General features: G+C 52.1%; 1 protein-coding gene across 6 annotated transcripts in view; it reads left to right on the top strand.

Moving 5' to 3' along the window:
* VRK3 (VRK serine/threonine kinase 3) overlaps positions 1-17,741 on the top strand; it is a 45,503-nt gene that overhangs the window by 15,395 nt on the left and 12,367 nt on the right. For 4 of the 6 annotated variants that reach the window (XM_007112462.4, XM_024132630.3, XM_028477594.1 and 1 more), the window contains 7 exons: positions 6,507-6,571; positions 7,888-7,954; positions 9,358-9,442; positions 9,720-9,825; positions 11,459-11,551; positions 14,595-14,727; positions 15,886-16,006. In XM_007112462.4, the coding sequence (XP_007112524.2) occupies positions 6,507-6,571; positions 7,888-7,954; positions 9,358-9,442; positions 9,720-9,825; positions 11,459-11,551; positions 14,595-14,727; positions 15,886-16,006 (670 nt within the window). Of the gene's footprint in view, positions 1-6,506; positions 6,572-7,887; positions 7,955-9,357; positions 9,443-9,719; positions 9,826-11,458; positions 11,552-14,594; positions 14,728-15,885; positions 16,007-16,815; positions 17,264-17,741 lie in introns of those variants that run through there. The other 2 variants (XM_028477593.2, XM_028477595.2) reach the window with 2 other exon arrangements.

The raw sequence follows: 17,741 nt of genomic DNA, 5'->3' as shown, positions 1-17,741 counted from the left end.
ATTTGAGACAGACCCAGGTGGGGACTTTCCTGGTGGTCCAGTGCTTAGGACTCTGCACTTCCACTGCAGAGGACCTGGGTTCGATCCCTGGTCAGGGAGGTAAGATCCCACGTGCCGTGCAGTAAGGCAAAAAAAAAGAAAAGAAACAGACCCAGGTGGAGTCGTGACTTGGCTCTGGCACACTGAGTGAGCCTGGGCGAGCAGCTGTGCCTTGATGTCCCAGTTGGAAAAGTGAGAGATGGTGTCCTGCCCACCTCCTGGGGCTGTTGGTCCCAAATGGTGAGAAGGGACAGAGGCAATGAGCTTGGAAAACGGTAAAGGGATCTTCTCAGGCGGAGGTAGGTAGCATTAGTCATGGAGGGACAGAGGGCAAGGGAGGGAGAGAGGAGAGCATAAAGTGACACTAGGGAGCACTCACTCCATGCCAGGCGCTGTTCTGGGGCCCATTTAATGCTCCCAGCCACACTAGGAGGGAGGCACTCATGTTACTTCATCTTACAGCTGGAGCACAGAGAGGGGAAGCCACTCGCCCAAGGTCACACAGCCGCAAAGTGACAGAGCCGGGATTTGAACCTAGATGTAATTCGTAACCATTACACCACAAGAGAGGGAGGGAGGGAGGAGGAGGGAGGAGGAGGGAATCGGGGTGAGAAGGAATGAGAGGAAGAGAAAGGATAGAGGGGCAGAACCAACAACAAGAAAGGCTGGGGAGAGAGAAGGATGGGGAGAGGCCCAGAGGGCCGGGAAGGAAGAGGGAGAAGAAAGACAAACAAACAAGGCAGGAGGCATCTGAAGGAAAAAAAACAGCTGTGTCCTCATATCAGAAACCCACAGTGGAAGGTTAGGAAGGAAATGCTCTGGGCCATGTGTCTTCACCTTTTGTGTCTCGGGTTTGATCAGACCCCTTCCCAGCCCGCCAGCATCATTCATTCTCCTGCGGATACCTGCCCGGTGCGAGGCCCGGGTGCTGGCTCGGGTACAGTGGGGAGGGGGCTGCATGTGGATGTGCCTAAGGGTGGCGTTACCCCAGGACAGGTTGCCTTTGGCTTCTGACAGTTTGCACCAGTCGGAAAGATGTGGTTGAAAACAGTGAGAGTAAAACAACAGCAGCAACCGGAATGGTGATTTTTATTATAGCAGCTGACGCTTCCAGCCCACTCTGGGCCCCCCCCACCCCCCGCTAAGTTCTTTATGTCTGTTAACTCACCTGATTCCCATAACAGCCCTGTGAGTTGGCACTCTCTCTTACTTTGTGAAACACTGAATTATAACATCATCCTCCCTGGTCTCCCTGGCCCAGTTTGGGAGACCTATCACCGAGGCAACCATGTATATCCCTGCAGCTGCAGTATGCGTGGAGAGTTGTTTCTGAGAAGCAACTGGGATTCAAGTCCGGGCCTGCCCCCCTGTGGAGGGAGGGTCGGGGCTTGTATTCATTTCCTGTGGCCACCGTCACAAATCACCACAAACTTGGTGGCTGAAGCCAGCACACATTTATTCTCTTCTAGTTGTGGAGGTCATAAGACTGAAATCAGTCTCACGGAGCTAAAGTTAAGATACAGGCAAAGGGACTTCCCTGGCGGTCCAGTGGTTAAGACTCCGCGCTTCCACTGCAGGGGGCACGGGTTCGATCCCTGGTCAGGGAACTAAGATTCCGCATGCCGCGCGGCGCGGCCAAAAAAATAAAATTAAAAAAAAAGAGAGATATGACTAGGGCTAGTCCTTCCAAGAGGCTCCAGAGGCAAATCCGTTTCCTTGCCTGTTCAGCTCCCAGAGGCCGCCTGCATCCCTCAGCTTGTGGCCCCTTCCTCCATCCTCAAAGCACGTCACCCCAGGCTCTGCTTCCACCATCACATCGCCTTCTCCTCTTCTGTGGTCAAATCTCCCTCTGCCTCCCTCTCTATAAGGACCCTTGTAGGATTACATTAGGGCCCCCTGGATCATCCAAGACAGTCCCCACATCACAGGACCCTTAATTTAATCACACCTACCAAGACCCTCCATTGGTTCTCTCCACCTGCAGCCCCTTAACACGACGTATTTCTCCCAGTGGCAGCCGTGAGCCTCTCCCTGGTCCTCGGTTTCAGTTGCTCTGGGAGAGTGGTTGCCTCCCTTTTCGAGGGGTCCCCCAGGGGTCCTTTAGGGCTTGTTTTGAGTATGCAGTTAACTCTCAGCCCCGGCACCCTTGGCGTTCATTGTGGGGGCCGTCCTGTGCACCATAGGGCGCTTGGTGGCATCCTCCACCTTTACCCATCCCCTCTCCCGGTCGGGACAGCCAAAACTGTCTCCAGACGTGGCCAGATGCCCACTGGGGGGCAGAACCGCCCACGGTTGAGAACCACTGAGTCAGGCCGTCCCAGACGTGCCCTCCAAAGACGGAGAGACCCTGTCAGCTGGTGACTGTCAGGTGGAATCACTATTCTTTTATTAAGCGCCTTTCAGCTGTGCCCACAACGAAGGTTGGGCCAGAGAAGGGCAGGCCAGGCAGAGGCACGGCACAGGCGGAGACTCGGAGGCTGGAAACCCGCGCAGGAAGCGTCAGGGTCCTAGTGTTGCTGACGGTGGGGCATGGGATGCCGGAGTCCCCAGCCAGGTTTGGGGAGGTGGGAAAGCATAGGCAGACCAGTTGAGTTAGCCTTCTGCCTCTGCCGGCAGCTCGTTGTCTGATCTTCCTCGAGGGGTGTCATGACCTTGCGCCTCAGTTTCCTCACCTGCAAAATGGAGAGTGTAATAACACCGACCTCACGGGGTTGTCGTCGAGAGAGTTAAATGAGTAGAACGATGAGCAGGAAAATAGCAAAAGCACCGTATAAACGCATCCTGTTATTCTGGTTATGATGGATCCCAGCACAGCATTGTTGCTCCAAGTTCAATGTCGCCTGTCTCTTGGCCATCAGAGGCTACCACCTGCCTGCCTGCCACACCCCTGTCTGCATTTGTCACACGTAGGGACCTTCCATACACGTATCAGGTTTGCATCAAGCAGGGGTCTCCCAGGTCGCAGGGTCTGGAGCCAGGTTACAGCCCGGCTCTGCTGAGGCCCTCGGCCAAGCCCACTGCCTTCCTCCGCTGTCGATTCCTCTCTGTAATGGGAATTGCCCAGCTGACTCCCCGGCAGTCGGCGGGAGGGCCAGTGAGAAGAGTGGAGGGGAGAAGCCCTTCATAATCTGCAGAGCAGTGCAGGACAAGCATATTTAAATTGCCAGCTGTTCTGCCTGCTTCCGAGTGTCAGGCATGCGGTTTGCTGAGTGGTGCTTTTCCTCGGACCTGAGGTAACTAAGAGGCAGGTACTGTTTTTATGCCTGAGAGGTGCCCCGGCCATTTCCTGCATGCCCCTCAAAGATCCCCCCAGACCCCTCCCCACAGGTGGGAAGGACACCTCCCTCCCCCAAGATCCATGATCTTTCCACACTTCCCTCCTTTAGGCTGGGCTCAGGTCACCTTTGGCCTTAAATCTGTAAGCCCTGGTTCCTACCCGGCTCCAGCTGGAGTTTCTTGAAGGCAAAGGTGGCTTCTAGGTAACTTTGTCACCTCCCTGTCCCTTAGCTCAGTGTCTCAGACAGCACCAACCTGGATGGTTAGGAAGGGTGGGAAAGAAGAGAGAAAAGGAAGGAGGACGCAGGGGGCCGGCTGGGATGGATGGCGATGGTTTGGTTCCTGAGCTCCTGGGAGTGAGCTAGACCTAGGCCAGTGCCGCTCTGCCACTTACCAGCTGTGGGCCCTTGGCTGATATATATATATATATTTTTTTTTTTTTTTTTTTTTTTGCGGTACGCGGGCCTCTCACTGTCGTGGCGTCTCCCGTTGTGGGGCGCGGCTGGCGATGGTCTAGGGTCCTGCCCCTGGCATATCGTTCTACAGCAATGTTTCCCTTTGAAAAGAAAAAAAAATATCATCAATCCAGAACAGACTTAAAATGTTAATTTTTTTTTTTTTTTTTTTTTTTTTTGGTACGCGGGCCTCTCACTGCTGTGGCCTCTCCCGTTGTGGAGCACAGGCTCCGGACGCGCAGGCTCAGCGGCCACGGCTCACGGGCCCAGCCGCTCCGCGGCACGTGGGATCCTCCCGGACCGGGGCACGAACCCGCGTCCCCTGCATCGGCAGGCGGACTCTCAACCACTGTGCCACCAGGGGAGCCCTCGGCTGATTATATTTTAAAAGCTGCCACCCTGAGCGCTCCCGGGGTGCCCAGTGTGATGCTGGGCTGTGGTGAGGGCGTCATTGAGCAGCTCACACAAAGGGTGAAGCTGGGGTGTTCCCTGGCGGTCCAGTGGTTAGGACTCCACGCTTTCACTGCCAAGGGCCCAGGTTCAGTCACTGGTCAGGGAACTAAGATCCCACAAGCCACGCAGCATGGCCAAAAACAAAAACGGGTGAAGCTGGCTATGATTCCTGCTCAGCTGCTACTATTGTTATTCCTACCGACCCCTCTGAATCCTTGCATCCAATCTCAGGGGTGGGCTTCATTAGCCCTACTTTACTGACACGGAGCGGAGCCCCAGAGAGGTTTAGTACCTCACACCAGGCACCTCACACCAAGCCACGGAGTCGATGGAGGGGCTGGGCTTGAGCCCAGATCTGCGTGGCACAAAGCCTCCCGTGTCACTTGGCCTCACTAAGCTTCAGCTTTCTCGTCTTGTCCGTCAAGTGGAGCTACCAGGGAACAGTTCTCAGAGCTTTCTGAGATGCTTTCCCCAGGTTATAATCCTCAAATTTGGCTCAAATAAAATTTTCCATTTCTCTCTTTAAAAAAAAAATGGAGCTGACAACGACAGCCACCGTAATAGTAATAACAATAACATTGTATTAGACCTTCCTAGGCCTGTCCTGAGCATTAGAGGAAACAACGTGTGTAAAGCCCACACTTAGCACGGGGCAGTAGACTTTGCAGGGTTTGTGATTAAGCAGAATGGGGCAAGCATGCAGGGTGTTCATGAGGAAGTGCCCCAGGAATCAGCGCCTGCAGAGGGGACGGGAAGGAAGTGGTGGGGTAGGGAGGAGAAAGAGAGCGGTGGTGCAGCCCAGGGATCGCCTCGGCTGGCCCCATGGGGGCTCTGGAGCAGAAGTGGTCCTTCAATGTGGTTGTGAGTTAGGCCAACACGGCTGGGCCTTTATATCCCCCTCCATCAGCCTTTGGATATGGGCCACCCTGGGACTTGCAGCTGAGGGCATGCATCCCTGAGGGACTGAAGGCTGCTGCAGTGGCCTCCCCAGGTTGCGTGGGGCTAGGGGAACAGGTCCTCCTCCAAGGGGATCTGCGTCCATCACACAGTACTTATGCATTGTTCAAAGACAGGGATATTGCATAGTATTCCCTGAGCTGAGAAGGAACTTTGAGATCGAAGAAAATGAAGTGGACAGCTCCATAAAGTACCGTTATGAAGTTTATTGTGGGTACCTTACATATGAGTAGGATCCTGCAGACAGCGATCTGGAGGCATTTGCAACTGCACTCTGTGCTGCCAGAAGGGGGACAGGGGGATTTAAAGGGGCCAAAGCTAAAGACAGAATCTGACTTCTAAGGCAGAAGCACGTCTGCGCCAACAGGAGCCGGGTTTTTCCTTCCCCTGGGGCGTCTCATAACCATTATTCCTCATGGACCGTGAACCATCTGTGTCAGCAAAAGTCATTCTTTCAGTTTTCAGAGGAGGCTTAAAGTTAATCAGGAACTTATCTGGCTTGGGTGCGTTCCTCATGAGTAGGCTAGAGCTCTGTCACGCAGACAGGGGAGGGGGTAGGACAGTGGGCCTAAGATGACCCAGACAAGATGGAGTCAGTGTGGTTCAGCCACACACCCATATATGCAGACAGCTGCCGAGTCAGGGGCCCCAGGACCACCCCCGGGTTCAATGATTCACTGGGGGGACCCACAGGCCTCAGCCTGTAGTCATACTCATGTCATAATTTATTACAGCAGAAGGACACAGCACAGTCAGCAAAGGGATAAGGCACATGGGGTAAGTCCGGGGGAACCAGCGCCAGCTTCCAGAGTCCCCCTCCCCTTGGAGTCACACGGTATGCATGACAAGGTGTGACATCACACATGAAATGCTCATTAGAGGGACACTCATTAGAGACTCAGTGCCCAGGGTTTTTATTGGATGCTGGTCACACAGGCACCCTCTGCCTGGCAGGTACCAAAATTCTGCTCTCAGAAGGAAAGCAGGTGTTCAGCATAATAGTTTGGGCACCGGGAGCCCCTTTTATCGGTTAGGAATCCTAGAACCTTCCCAGCTGAGTCGCAGACACCAGCCGAGGTTCAGCCTTGCGCGCAGGCTTTCCGGGGAGAGCGGTCTCACGGTTAATTACCCTTTGTGCACAGCTGTGTATTAACAGAGAGAGAAAGAAAGAAGCTGTTTGAAAATTGGAAGGAGCAGGTCATGAAAGTCGAGAATGCACTTGACCCTGTGGGAATCCGTTAACCGCAACTGCTGCTCGTTACTCTGAGGACAGTGACCCTCACCTTCCCTCTAGATGATAACCTTGCTCATTTTGTCCATCCACAGCTGAGCCCAACTCCACCTTTGCCTGCGAGTCAAGTCCCCAGAAACAAAGATTCTCACTTAAACTAGTGAGTGGCCCCCGGGGCAGCAGCACTGAGGGGAGGGCCTGGGGCTTTAGCAAATGCACCACTAACCTCCAAGCCCCTCTGTGGACGGGGCAGGCGGAGAGCGCGGCCTTGGCCTGCAAGGAGCAGCGTCACCTTGGGGTGGGGCACGTCTCCCTCTGGGCCTTGGGTTCTTCTCCATGGGGCCCCTCAGAATCCACAGTCCGGTCCACCCATGAGCCCTGGCTCTGACGCTTTCTGGCTGTGTGTCTGGGCAAGCGCCCGAAACTTGGGACGGCTGGGTCGGGTGCCCTCCCTCGTCCCTAGCTGGAGGCCGTGAGAGTGGTTCAGAGCGAGTGCTCCTGAACCAGGCTCGCAGATGAGTGATAGCACCTGCTTGCTGAGAGCCTGTCCTGCGCCCAAGCCTGGGCTAAGAGTTTCATAATCGAACCTGTGGGGTGGTTACCGTGTTTCCCATTTAACAGATGAGGAAATAAAGGCTCGGTCGCTTGCCCAGAGACGCCCATTATGCAGATTGCTTTGTTCACTGCTGTATTGACAATGCCCAGAACAATACTAGGCACATAATAGGTGCTTTATAGAAAGAATGAGTGAATGGCAGAGGTGAGATTTGAACCCAGTTCTCTTTGACCCTGTGCTCTGAAGAACCCAGCTGTACTAGTTGTGTTTAATTATTTGGTTTGACTGCTTGGAAAAAATGACCCAATGTTAGTTATGGCTTAAACAAGTATATTTTATTGCTTTTCCATTTAACAGTCTGGGGCAGTGGTCCAGGGCTGATACGATGGTTCCATAAACCAGGGGCTTCCTTTCCTTCTCTCTTGTTGCTCCAGGCCCCTCCATCTAAAACGTTCATCTCATGGGCTGAGATGGCTGCTCCACCTCCTACCATCTCATCTGCATTCCAGCCAATTGGAACAGGAAAAGAGGAAGGGGAGAGCCTGCCCTAGCCCTTTAAGGGCGTAACCTGGAAGTTGACCGTATCTCTTCTGCTCACATCCCCATTGGCCAGAACTTGGTCATGTGGGCATTCCTCACTGCAAGGGAGACTGGGAAATGTAGTTTTTAGCTGAAGGGCGTGTGTCTAGGGAAAACTTGTAGATCCTATTGTAAAAGAAAAGGAACCTGAGCAGTGACTCAAAGTCTCTGATATGTGTTCACATGGAGCACCCTAGGGAATTTGGTTCTGATGTGCAGGACTTGGGGAACCTGGGTTATTGCTGGCATTACCCTGGGGTAATCCATGGCCAGTGATGACCTTGGAGCCCTTGCCTAAGGATTCCAGTGTGACAGCCTTTTCCCCTCTCCTCCTCCACTAGGATGCCAAGGATGGGCGCTTGTTCAATGAGCAGAACTTCTTCCAGCGGGCTGCCAAGCCTTTGCAAGGTATTCCTCAGGGAAGTGGGCAGGTGGGGGAAGAGTTGGGGGTACCAGCTTGGTCAAAACAACTGGCTTCTCCCTGAAGGTGTGGGAAGGGTGGGGATTAAATTAAAGGCCCAGGTTTGCTCCCATCACCCCTCGGGCCTCAGGCCCCAGAGGACAGACAGCGGACAGTGGGCTGAGGCTGGCTCATCATACCAGCTCTTGAGCGCCAAGTATTAAATTTTCACAAATACTGCAAGCCAGTTATTAAAACATAGCCATCGGACTTCCCTGGTGGTCCAGTGGTTAAGACTCCGCGCTCCCAATGCAGGGGGCCTGGGTTCAGTCCCTGATCAGAGAACTAGATCCTGCATGCCACAACTAAAGATCCTGCGTGCCACAACTAAATGTCCCGCGTGCCACAACTAAAGATCCTGCGTGCCACAACTAAAGGTCCCACATGCCACAACGAAGATCCTGCGTGCTGCAACGAAGATCCTGCGTGCTGCAACTAAGACCCAGCACAGCCAAATAAATAAATATTTTTAAAAATAATAAAATTGCCCTCCAAGCTTTCAGTCATAGCCATCTTAAATAAATAAATAAATAAAACAGCCATCATAAATTAATTTTATCAATTTACAGTCAGATTAAGAGCAAGGGTAATAAATACTCAAAGCTCATCCCTTCCTAATTATTTGTCTACATTTTCTATCATCTAGACTTTTTTTTTTTGGCCGTACCTCTTGGCATGTGGGATCTTGGTTCCCCGACCAGGAATTGAACCCATGCCCCTTGCAGCAGAAGCAAGGAGTCCTAACCACTGGACCGCCAGGGAATTCCCTACTAGCTATTTTCTTGAGGTTGTTTACATTCACTGTATCTGTGTGGTGGAAATACCATGTAAGGGCACACTACTGCCTCTCTTTCCAACTCAGTCTTCCATGATACCACGTTGGTAGCTTGAAATCGGCCATACTGGGAAGTATTTACACCACAGAAATCGGCAAACACGACAAATCAGGACTATTTTTCCCCAGACAACCAGCTGTTAAACTTTTATCAGCACGCCGCTGGATCTGTACCATCCAACTGGGATCCTGGAAGGTGGGCGGACATGTGGTGACACCTTGACCCGTTTAGACACTCCCCGATCTCCTGAGCTCTACAGGGGAATTCAGAGGTTACGCTGTCGCTCTCACCCCTTCCACTCACTCCAGATTTGTCAGTGCTTTCTCCCATGTTCACACTCCCTGTCGTCACCCCCCTCGCTGTCACGCACCCACAGAGGCCACATCACCTACCAGGAGACCCAGTGTGTGGCCCGGGCTCGGGCGTGCTCTGCTTCTGGTCTGAGAATGGGCTGCTGTCCATTGTGGGTGCAGGGCCAGGTGGGCCCTAACCTCTCAGGCCCCTGCCTCCCACAGTGAACAAGTGGAAAAAGCTGAACTCGACCCCCCAGCTGGCCATCCCCACCTGCATCGGTTTTGGCGTTCACCAGAACAAGTACAGGTGAGTCACTTCCCTTGCCACTCGCCTCACTGGCCCCTTCCTTTCTCTCCCTGTCACATGCCCAGGCATGGCTGGGACCCTGGAGCCATTGGCCAGATAGTTGCTTCCTTCCTTTCCCCCAGCCTTGAGCCAGGCTGGTCCCCCACCAATCCGAACCCTTCATCTCACACAGGACTGGGACCTGGTAGCCCCCAGCCACACCCCATCCTTGGTGGCCTGTATTCCATCCCCTCCCCTGGTCATCTCTCCCACTTGCTGGGACACTCGTGTCTTCCAGGTTCTTGGTGTTCCCCATCCTGGGGAGGAGCCTTCAGTCGATCCTGGATGACTGCCCAAAGCATGTGATGTCAGTGACGTCTGTGTTCCAGATGGCCTGCCGGCTGGTAAGTACCTGAGAGTTACAGGCTCCCATCCAGAGGATGGCCCCCCGGGTCCTAGTTTACCGGTCTGTTTGCTCATTGACACGTTCAGCCCGCCCCTCCCTCTGCTGGGCACTGGGGCGAGCACGGTGACCAACACAGCTGAACACCAGGCTGTTAGAACCAGAGCGATAAGTGGGACTTCCCTGGCAGTCCAGTGGTTAAGACTCCGCACTTCCAGTGCAGGGGGCGCGGGTTCAATCCCTGGTTGGGGAACTAAGATCCCGCATGCCGTGCAACGCGGCCAAAAAAAAAGAGTGATGTAAGTAATGTCAGGAGACCGTAGCAGTTGGAGGAAGGGGCCCAGCCTAAATTGAGGGGTTCAGTTGAACTTCCTGGTAGAGATCATTTCTAAGTCAAGAGTGGGAAATAGCAAGGTGCTGGGTAGAGTAGGAGTGGAGATGCATGGGGAGAACATTCCAGGCCAAGGATATAGCTTAGGCAAAGGCTGGTGTGGGAGAGAGAGCACAAGACTTTTGTTCATTCATTCCTTCCTTCATCCATCGTTTCATTAAATATTTATCAGATCCCTGCTGGGAATCAGACAGTGTCCCAGGAGCTGGGAGTACCATGGTGATCAGCACAGTCATGGTTTTATGTCTAGTGGGAGAGGATGATATTAAATCACAGTTGCACAGATTGTGAAAAGTGCTTTGACTAGAAGTGATGGAGAATAAGAGGACCCAGTGTAAATTGCTGGAGGGATGGAAGCGGCAAGGGAGTGACACATCAGGTGAGTCCCAAAGGACATTACGCTCAGAGTGTCTGCAGTGTGACGTGTAGAGGGGAAAGGTGACAGCTGAGGTTGGTGTGGAGAGCTCAGCAGTGACCAGATCACACAGGACCTTGAACACCAACCTGGGGGGCCGGGACTCTGTCCCAAGGGCGCTGGGGAACCACGCGAGGATTGGGAATAGGGGAAGGGCAGGGTCAGCTCTGGGTGTAGAAAGACCCTGTGGGCCGTGTGGGGGTGGGCTGGAGGGGTGAGATGGAGGCTGGGTGAGGTCATCACAGAGAGGACCAGGCCTGAGGAGGAGCTGGGCTGTGAGGATGGAGAGTTAGAACAAGCAGAACTTGGTGGGCAGTAGAGCCTTGGAGTCGACGAGGGCTTGGGTTGTAATCAAGATGTAAGGAATACCTGGGGAGTTCAATATATGAGCTCAATGGAAAAGTCAGAGCTAGAGATCAGAATATAAATTACTTAACTAAATGTATTTCTGCTCCCTAGGACAAATGAGAAAAAACCTCTTTGATGTACATGAGTGCTGGGTTTTCTTTCTTGTGGGGGGTCGATAAGTAACCAGCTTCTTCCCCTCCTGAGATCAGCTAAGAGGTAGACATAAGAGGTCAATGGAAAACCAAATATCAGCTTTAATGCTGAATTTTTCAAAAGCCTAATTAGAAGACATGCTTAGGTGGGCTGTCACGGTGGGCTTCCTGATGCTTCACTTAGGAGTAGTCAGGTTTGGACCACCCCCACCGCAAGCAGCACCACGTGACCCCAGGCCCAGCAGTGGGGGTTCCCTCCGGAGCTTTGCATCAGAGCCTCTCTGTGTTAGCCTGCTTCTCATGGGGATGCTTGCTTTCTTCCCCCCAGCTGGATGCCCTGGTGTTCCTCCATGAGAATGAGTATGTTCATGGCAACGTGACAGCTGAGAATATCTTTGTGAATCCAGAGGACTTGAGCCAGGTAATAGCCAGGTCCTCCCCCATCCTGGGGGCTCTCTGGGCTCAGGATCTCACCTGTGTCAAAACCTGCGTTTAGGGCTTCCCTGGTGGCGCAGTGGTTGAGAGTCCGCCTGCCGATGCAGGGGACATGGGTTCGTGCCCCGGTCCGGGAGGATCCCACATGCCGCGGAGCGGCTGGGCCCGTGAGCCATGGCCGCTGGGCCTGCGCGTCCGGAGCCTGTGCTCCGCAACGGGAGAGGCCGCAACGGTGAGAGGCCCGCGTACCGCAAAAAAAAAAAAAAAAAAAAAAAGCAACAACAAAAAAAACCTGCGTTTATTTCACAATGCTTATTGCAGACAAAGAATTGCTATCCATCATGTATAAAGAGTTCCTTCAAATAAATATGAAGAGATAAGTAACTTAGTAGAAAAATAGACAAAGGATAGGAAAAGCAGTTCGTAGAAAAAGAAATCCACAGGTTAGTTAAATGTTTGAAAAGATGCTCAACCTCCTTAATAGTCATAGCAATTACCCTTAAAATACACTATTTTTACCCTTTGGGTGGACAAAATTAAAAAGAAAAATAACATCTCCTGCTGATAAGGATGTAAGGAACTAGGAATTCTTTATATACTATTGGAAGTATGAAATGGGCAACCTTTTTGGAAGGTAATTTGAATATAGCAGTCAAAATTTAAATGCATATTTTTTTGATCCACCGGGTCCTCTTTTAGGAACATATCTTATTCATATATTCGAAGATACATGTACAAAATGTTCCTGACAACATTGATTGTGACAGTAAAATTGGAAAACCTCAAATATATACTCCCAGTCGAGTACTAATTAGTATTTTAAAGTAAATTCTAATTACTCCTGCTAATGACAGAAACCCAATTTAACATGCCTTAAGCAAAAAAGAAAAGGAAAAAAAAAAGTTTAAAAAGGGCCAAGTGCAATTTATTGCTCCATGGAGTGGAAAAATCTAGGACTTCACTGGCTTCAAGCATGGCTGAATCTAAGAACTCAGGCCCTGTCATTGGGAAGCTGGCTCTTCCATTTCTGGGCTCTTCTTGTGTTTGCATTGCTCATAATCAGGCGAACTGTCTTCCCTGTGGTGACAAAATAACCACCAGCAAATGAGGCTCGGGCTTCCCTGGTGGCGCAGTGGTTAAGAATCCGCCTGCCAATGCAGGAGACACGGGTTCGAGCCCTGGTCCGGGAGGATCCCACATGCCACGGAGCAACTAAGCCCGTGTGCCACGAGTACTGAGCCCGTGAGCCTGGAGCCCGTGCTCCACAACAAGAGAAGACACCGCAATAAGCATGCGCGCCGCAACGAAGAGCGGCCCACACTCTCCACAACTAGAGAAGGCCCGCGCGCCAGCGAGGACCCGGCGCGGCCAAAGATAAATAAAATAAATTATTTTTTTTTTAGGAGGCTCAAATCCCGTCAGTTTAGCAACCCCAGTGGAAATAGATCAGGTGAGCCCCACCTCAGACACATGGACTGAGAATTGGAGAGGGGTGATCCCAGAGAAAAATCCTGGAACCATATTAGTCAGAGCTCTCTAAAGAAACGGAACCAATAGAATGTGTATGTGTGTGTGTGTGTGCGTGCATATATATATATATATATATATATATATATATATATATATGAGAGAGAGATTTATTATAAGGAGTTGACTCAAACAATTATGCAAGCTGATCTAGGGACCTAGGTCTGCAGTTGGCAAGCTGGAGACCAGGAGAGCTGATAATGTGGTCTAGTCAGAGGCCAAAGTCCTGAAAACTAGAAGAGTTGATTGTGTGATTTCCAGTCTGAAAGCTGGCAGGCTCGAGACCCAAGAAGAGCCAATATTTCTGTTCAAATCTAAAGGCAGGAAAAGGCTGATGTTCAGCTCAAGTGATCAGGCAGGAGGCATTCCCTTTCACTCAGCCTTCATGTTCTGTTCAACTGACGGGATGAGGCGCCTGCACACTAGAGAGGGCAGTCGGTTTTATTCAGTCTACTGATTTAAATATCCATCTCATCCAGATACACCCTCACAGACACACCCAGAATAACCTGTGGCCCAGTCAGGCTGACACGTAAAGTTAACCATCACAAACTGTGACCAGAAGAAAAAGATGTAGGTCTCACATGGACAAAGCCGACAGTTGTCTACTCTCCATTCGGCAGAATAAGATGCAGCCATTAGGGACTTCCCCGGTGGCGCAGTGGTTGAGAATCCGCCTGCCAGTGCAGGGGACACGGGTTCGAGCCCTGGTCCTGGAAGATCCCACGTGCCGCGGAGCAACTAAGCCCGTGCGCCACAGCTGCTGAGCCTGCGTGCCTAGAGCCCATGCTCTGCAACAACAGAAGCCACCGCAATGAGAAGCCGTGCACTGCAGTGAAGAGTAGCCCCCGCTCGCCACAACTAGAGAAAGCCCGCGCGCAGCAACGAAGACCCAACGCAGACATTAATTAATTAATTTAAAAAAAATTTTTAATGCAGCCATTAAAAAGCTGATGCGGCTAACTTTCTGTGTCTAGTCGATTAGGGCTTTTTGTTTTCAACTCAGGTAAGCCTCCTAACAGCCCTGCAAGGTGCGGACTGTCATTATCTTCATTTTACAAATGGAGAAATCAGAGCACAGAGAAGTTTCATAACTTGCCCAAAGTTGTATGGCCACTAAAGGGCCAAGCTGGCATTGGAACCTGGTCTCTCTGGCTCTAGAGTTAATACACTGTTAAAGTGCAGTAAGCTGTGTGCCCAGCAGGAGGTAGAGTGTGATCCATGTGTGGGAAACCAGAGCCACCTCCCCATCCACATGTGTTTACTGATTATTTAAAGAAAATTATTTGAAATAACACATAAGAATCTATATTAGTGGTTACTTCTGGACAGTGGGTTTAGGGGGGCTGAGCAGTGATGGGGACAGTTGGTTTGTGTTCTTGTCACACCCTTCTGTACTGTTCGGCATTATGTTTCAAATTGCACCCACGATTGAAATCTCTGACTCCAGAATCCAAGCTCCTAACCTTCAAACTATATGGCTTCTCCCCACGTCCACACAGGTGACCCTGGCAGGCTACGGCTTCACCTTCCGCTATTCGCCAGGCGGCAGACACGTGGCGTACGCCGAAGGCAGCAGGAGCCCCCATGAGGGGGACCTTGAGTTCATTAGCATGGACCTGCACAAGGGATGTGGTAAGAGGCCAGAGAAGGGGTTCGGGACCATGGAGACATGCTTCTCGGACAAGGGCAGTTGTAGGTTTTCACAACCACGGGCAGCAGATGGCTAAACACAGGAGTCAGGTTGAGCGGGGGAGCCACAGTGTGGATTCAGAACCATGGATAGCGCCCACACGCATTAGGGCATTGTGGGGCAGTGGTCCAGCACCAAGGACAGTGAACAGTTGACTGCAAGGAAGCCCTGCAGGTCCAGAGGCCCACGTTCAGGATCTGCGCAGACTTGGAGCGTGGCAGCTGCCCAGGAGTCATCTAGGGGGCGCTGTTGAGTAAGCAGCTGGCTGTCCATGTCAGCAGCACGGGGCGCGGTCTGGACCGAGACTCAGATGTCAGCAGTATCTCAGGAGCTGTAAGTTGAAGCCCAGGGTTGGGAATGAAATTATCTAAGGCAGGTGTATGGGGAGAGAAGAGAGCACTTTGAGAAGAAGATTCCTTGAGGAGGTCTCGGCCTCTCTTTCCCAAAGCCCTTGATATCATGACCATCCATGTGCCTGCCCGCATCCTCCCACTACACCAAGCTCCCCCAGGAAGCAATGGTACCTGTGCCTCCAGCACCAGAGGGCGAAGGTCTGGCACAGTCAACTCTCAGTGTTTGTTGAATGCTTATATGGAGTGTTGTCTGCGTCATGTGATTGAGGAAGCATAAGAAAAATCAAACCCTGCTGTCTCCTTTGCCCTCCCCTACTGAGTGAGGCTGAGTTCACTGCCCATCCTTCTGCGTTCCCTCATGCCCTGTTCTGTCTCCTCTATGACCCAGGTGATCCCACGCTATAACTGTCTCTCCACTGGACTGTCAAGGACTCTCAAGGGCTGGGACCCAACCAAACTCTTACCTGTGTTTTAAGAATGTGGGAAGGGGCCTGGCACACAGGGCTCTAAGGACTCATTGAACAAATAGGTGCATGAATGAAAGACAAGGAGATGAGGGAGTGAACGAGTAATTGAGAGACCCACGAGGGACTGAGAGTGGGTGCGTGAGAAGTGAATGAACAGACGAGCGCCTGTATGTTTGGGTGGTTGAGTGTGTGAGCCCATGCTTGAGCCCGTGAGAGAAAGGAAGGGGGGGGGCGTGTCGGTGAGCGGGACATCTGGACTGAGCCTCCCCTCCCTCCCCAGGGCCCTCCCGCCGCAGTGACCTCCAGACCCTGGGCTACTGTCTGCTGAAGTGGCTCTATGGGACCCTGCCATGGACGAACTGCCTTCCCAGCGCCGAGGATACCATGAAGCTGAAACAGAAGTGAGTCTGGGGGTCAGCAGAGCCCAGCACCCCTGCAGGTGGGACTGAAGCTCAGAACCCAACAGGGAACAGAAAAGAGGGGGAGGCGGCATCTGGCAGAGTCAAGGCCTCTGCAGTTCTCGGGAAGGAATCTGCTCTACCGTCCATTGCAGCAGACAGGAGCGTGGGCTCTGGAGCCACACTGCCTGCGGTCAGGCTCCAGCCCCACTGCTGCAGGGTGTTGGGTGGGCAGCTTAACCTCCACAAGCCTCAGTGTCCTCCATCAGGTGGGATCCCATTAGCACCCACCTCAGGGGGCTGTGGAAGGATTCGGGGGAGTCAGGTACACAGCACTCAGCACAGAGCCTGGCCTGTAGAAAATGCTCACAGTGTACAGGACACCATGATTCGTTCACTCCCACGGGGACACACAGGCAACCTGAACGATTTGGCCTGGGCCCTGCCTCAGCCTCTGGCAACACTGGCCTCTTTTACATGCTTCCCTCACCTCTGCACATAAAAGCGCCTGGTCCTGCTAGTTCTGTTTTAGACGTTCAGCCCCAAGGACAGAGGGCACCTCGGTGCCAAGGGAGGTGCTGCTGCGTGCGCGGTTCAGCACCAAGGACAGAGGGCAGCTGGGCGCAGAGGAAAGCAGGCACAGGGGCTTTGGTCTTCAGCACCAAGGACAGTAGACGGCTAGACACAGGGAAGCTCTGCAGGTCCACACGTTGGGATTCGAGATGTGGTATAGGCTTGGGGCGTGAGAGTTGCCCCAAGAGGAGTCATCCAGGAGGGGCCATCCAGGAGATGGTTGGCTCTCCCATCTGAAGTGCAGGAAGGAAGTCCAGACGGAGCCGTAGACCCCAGCAGTGTCTCAGGAATTGTCAGCAGAAGCCCTGGGAGAGGATGAGAGATTATCCAGGAAAAGTGTGCGGAGTGGGAAGAGGGAAACTCGCCAGTGAACAGCACTGAGTCTGTCGTACTTTTCAGTTCTCAGCATGCTGTGCTCTTGGTTCGTGTTGAGCCTCTCTCTCCTTTGATTTTGCCCCTTTTATTATCCCCCAGCTTCCTTCTCTCAACTGTGGACACACATACTTGCCGAATATATGTCCTACCGATATGCTTGTGTAAATGTACTTGTATCCTTAAACTTGCATGACGGTGGTGGCACTGTGTGTATTTGACTTGCATAAATGGTATTCTGTTCTGAATCTCACCTGTTTCTGGCTTTTTTCACTCAACACTTTAACCCCATCATTACACGTGCATCAGCTTTACTGCTTCTGACTACTGCTTTCAAATAAGTTTGTATAGACATGTCTATGTCCTTAAACAACATATGATGAGTGTATTTAACTTGCATAAATGGTACTGTGCTCTAAATTTCATTTTCTTTCTTTCACTCAGTGCTGCTTTTTTTTTTTTTTTTTTTTTTTTTTTTTGCGGTACGCGGGCCTCTCACTGTTGTGGCCTCTCCCGTTGCGGAGCACAGGCTCCGGACGCGCAGGCCCCGCGGCCATGGCTCACGGGCCCAGCCGCTCGGCGGCATGTGGGATCCTCCCGGACCGGGGCACGAACCCGTGTCCCCTGCATCGGCAGGTGGACGCTCAACCACGGCGCCACCAGGGAAGCCCAATGCTATATTTTTTTAACTTTACATTGTTAAAGAAGGTCAGTGCTTCTCCTCAATTAATTTTAGATGTAGCTGTGTCCTTGAAAAATACGTTGTGTTTGAAATATGTTATGTTTGATTTAT

This window comes from Physeter macrocephalus, chromosome 17 (assembly GCF_002837175.3).
Source record: "Physeter macrocephalus isolate SW-GA chromosome 17, ASM283717v5, whole genome shotgun sequence".
Lineage (NCBI taxonomy): Eukaryota > Metazoa > Chordata > Mammalia > Artiodactyla > Physeteridae > Physeter > Physeter macrocephalus.
This window is presented reverse-complemented; position numbering and strand designations above follow the sequence as displayed.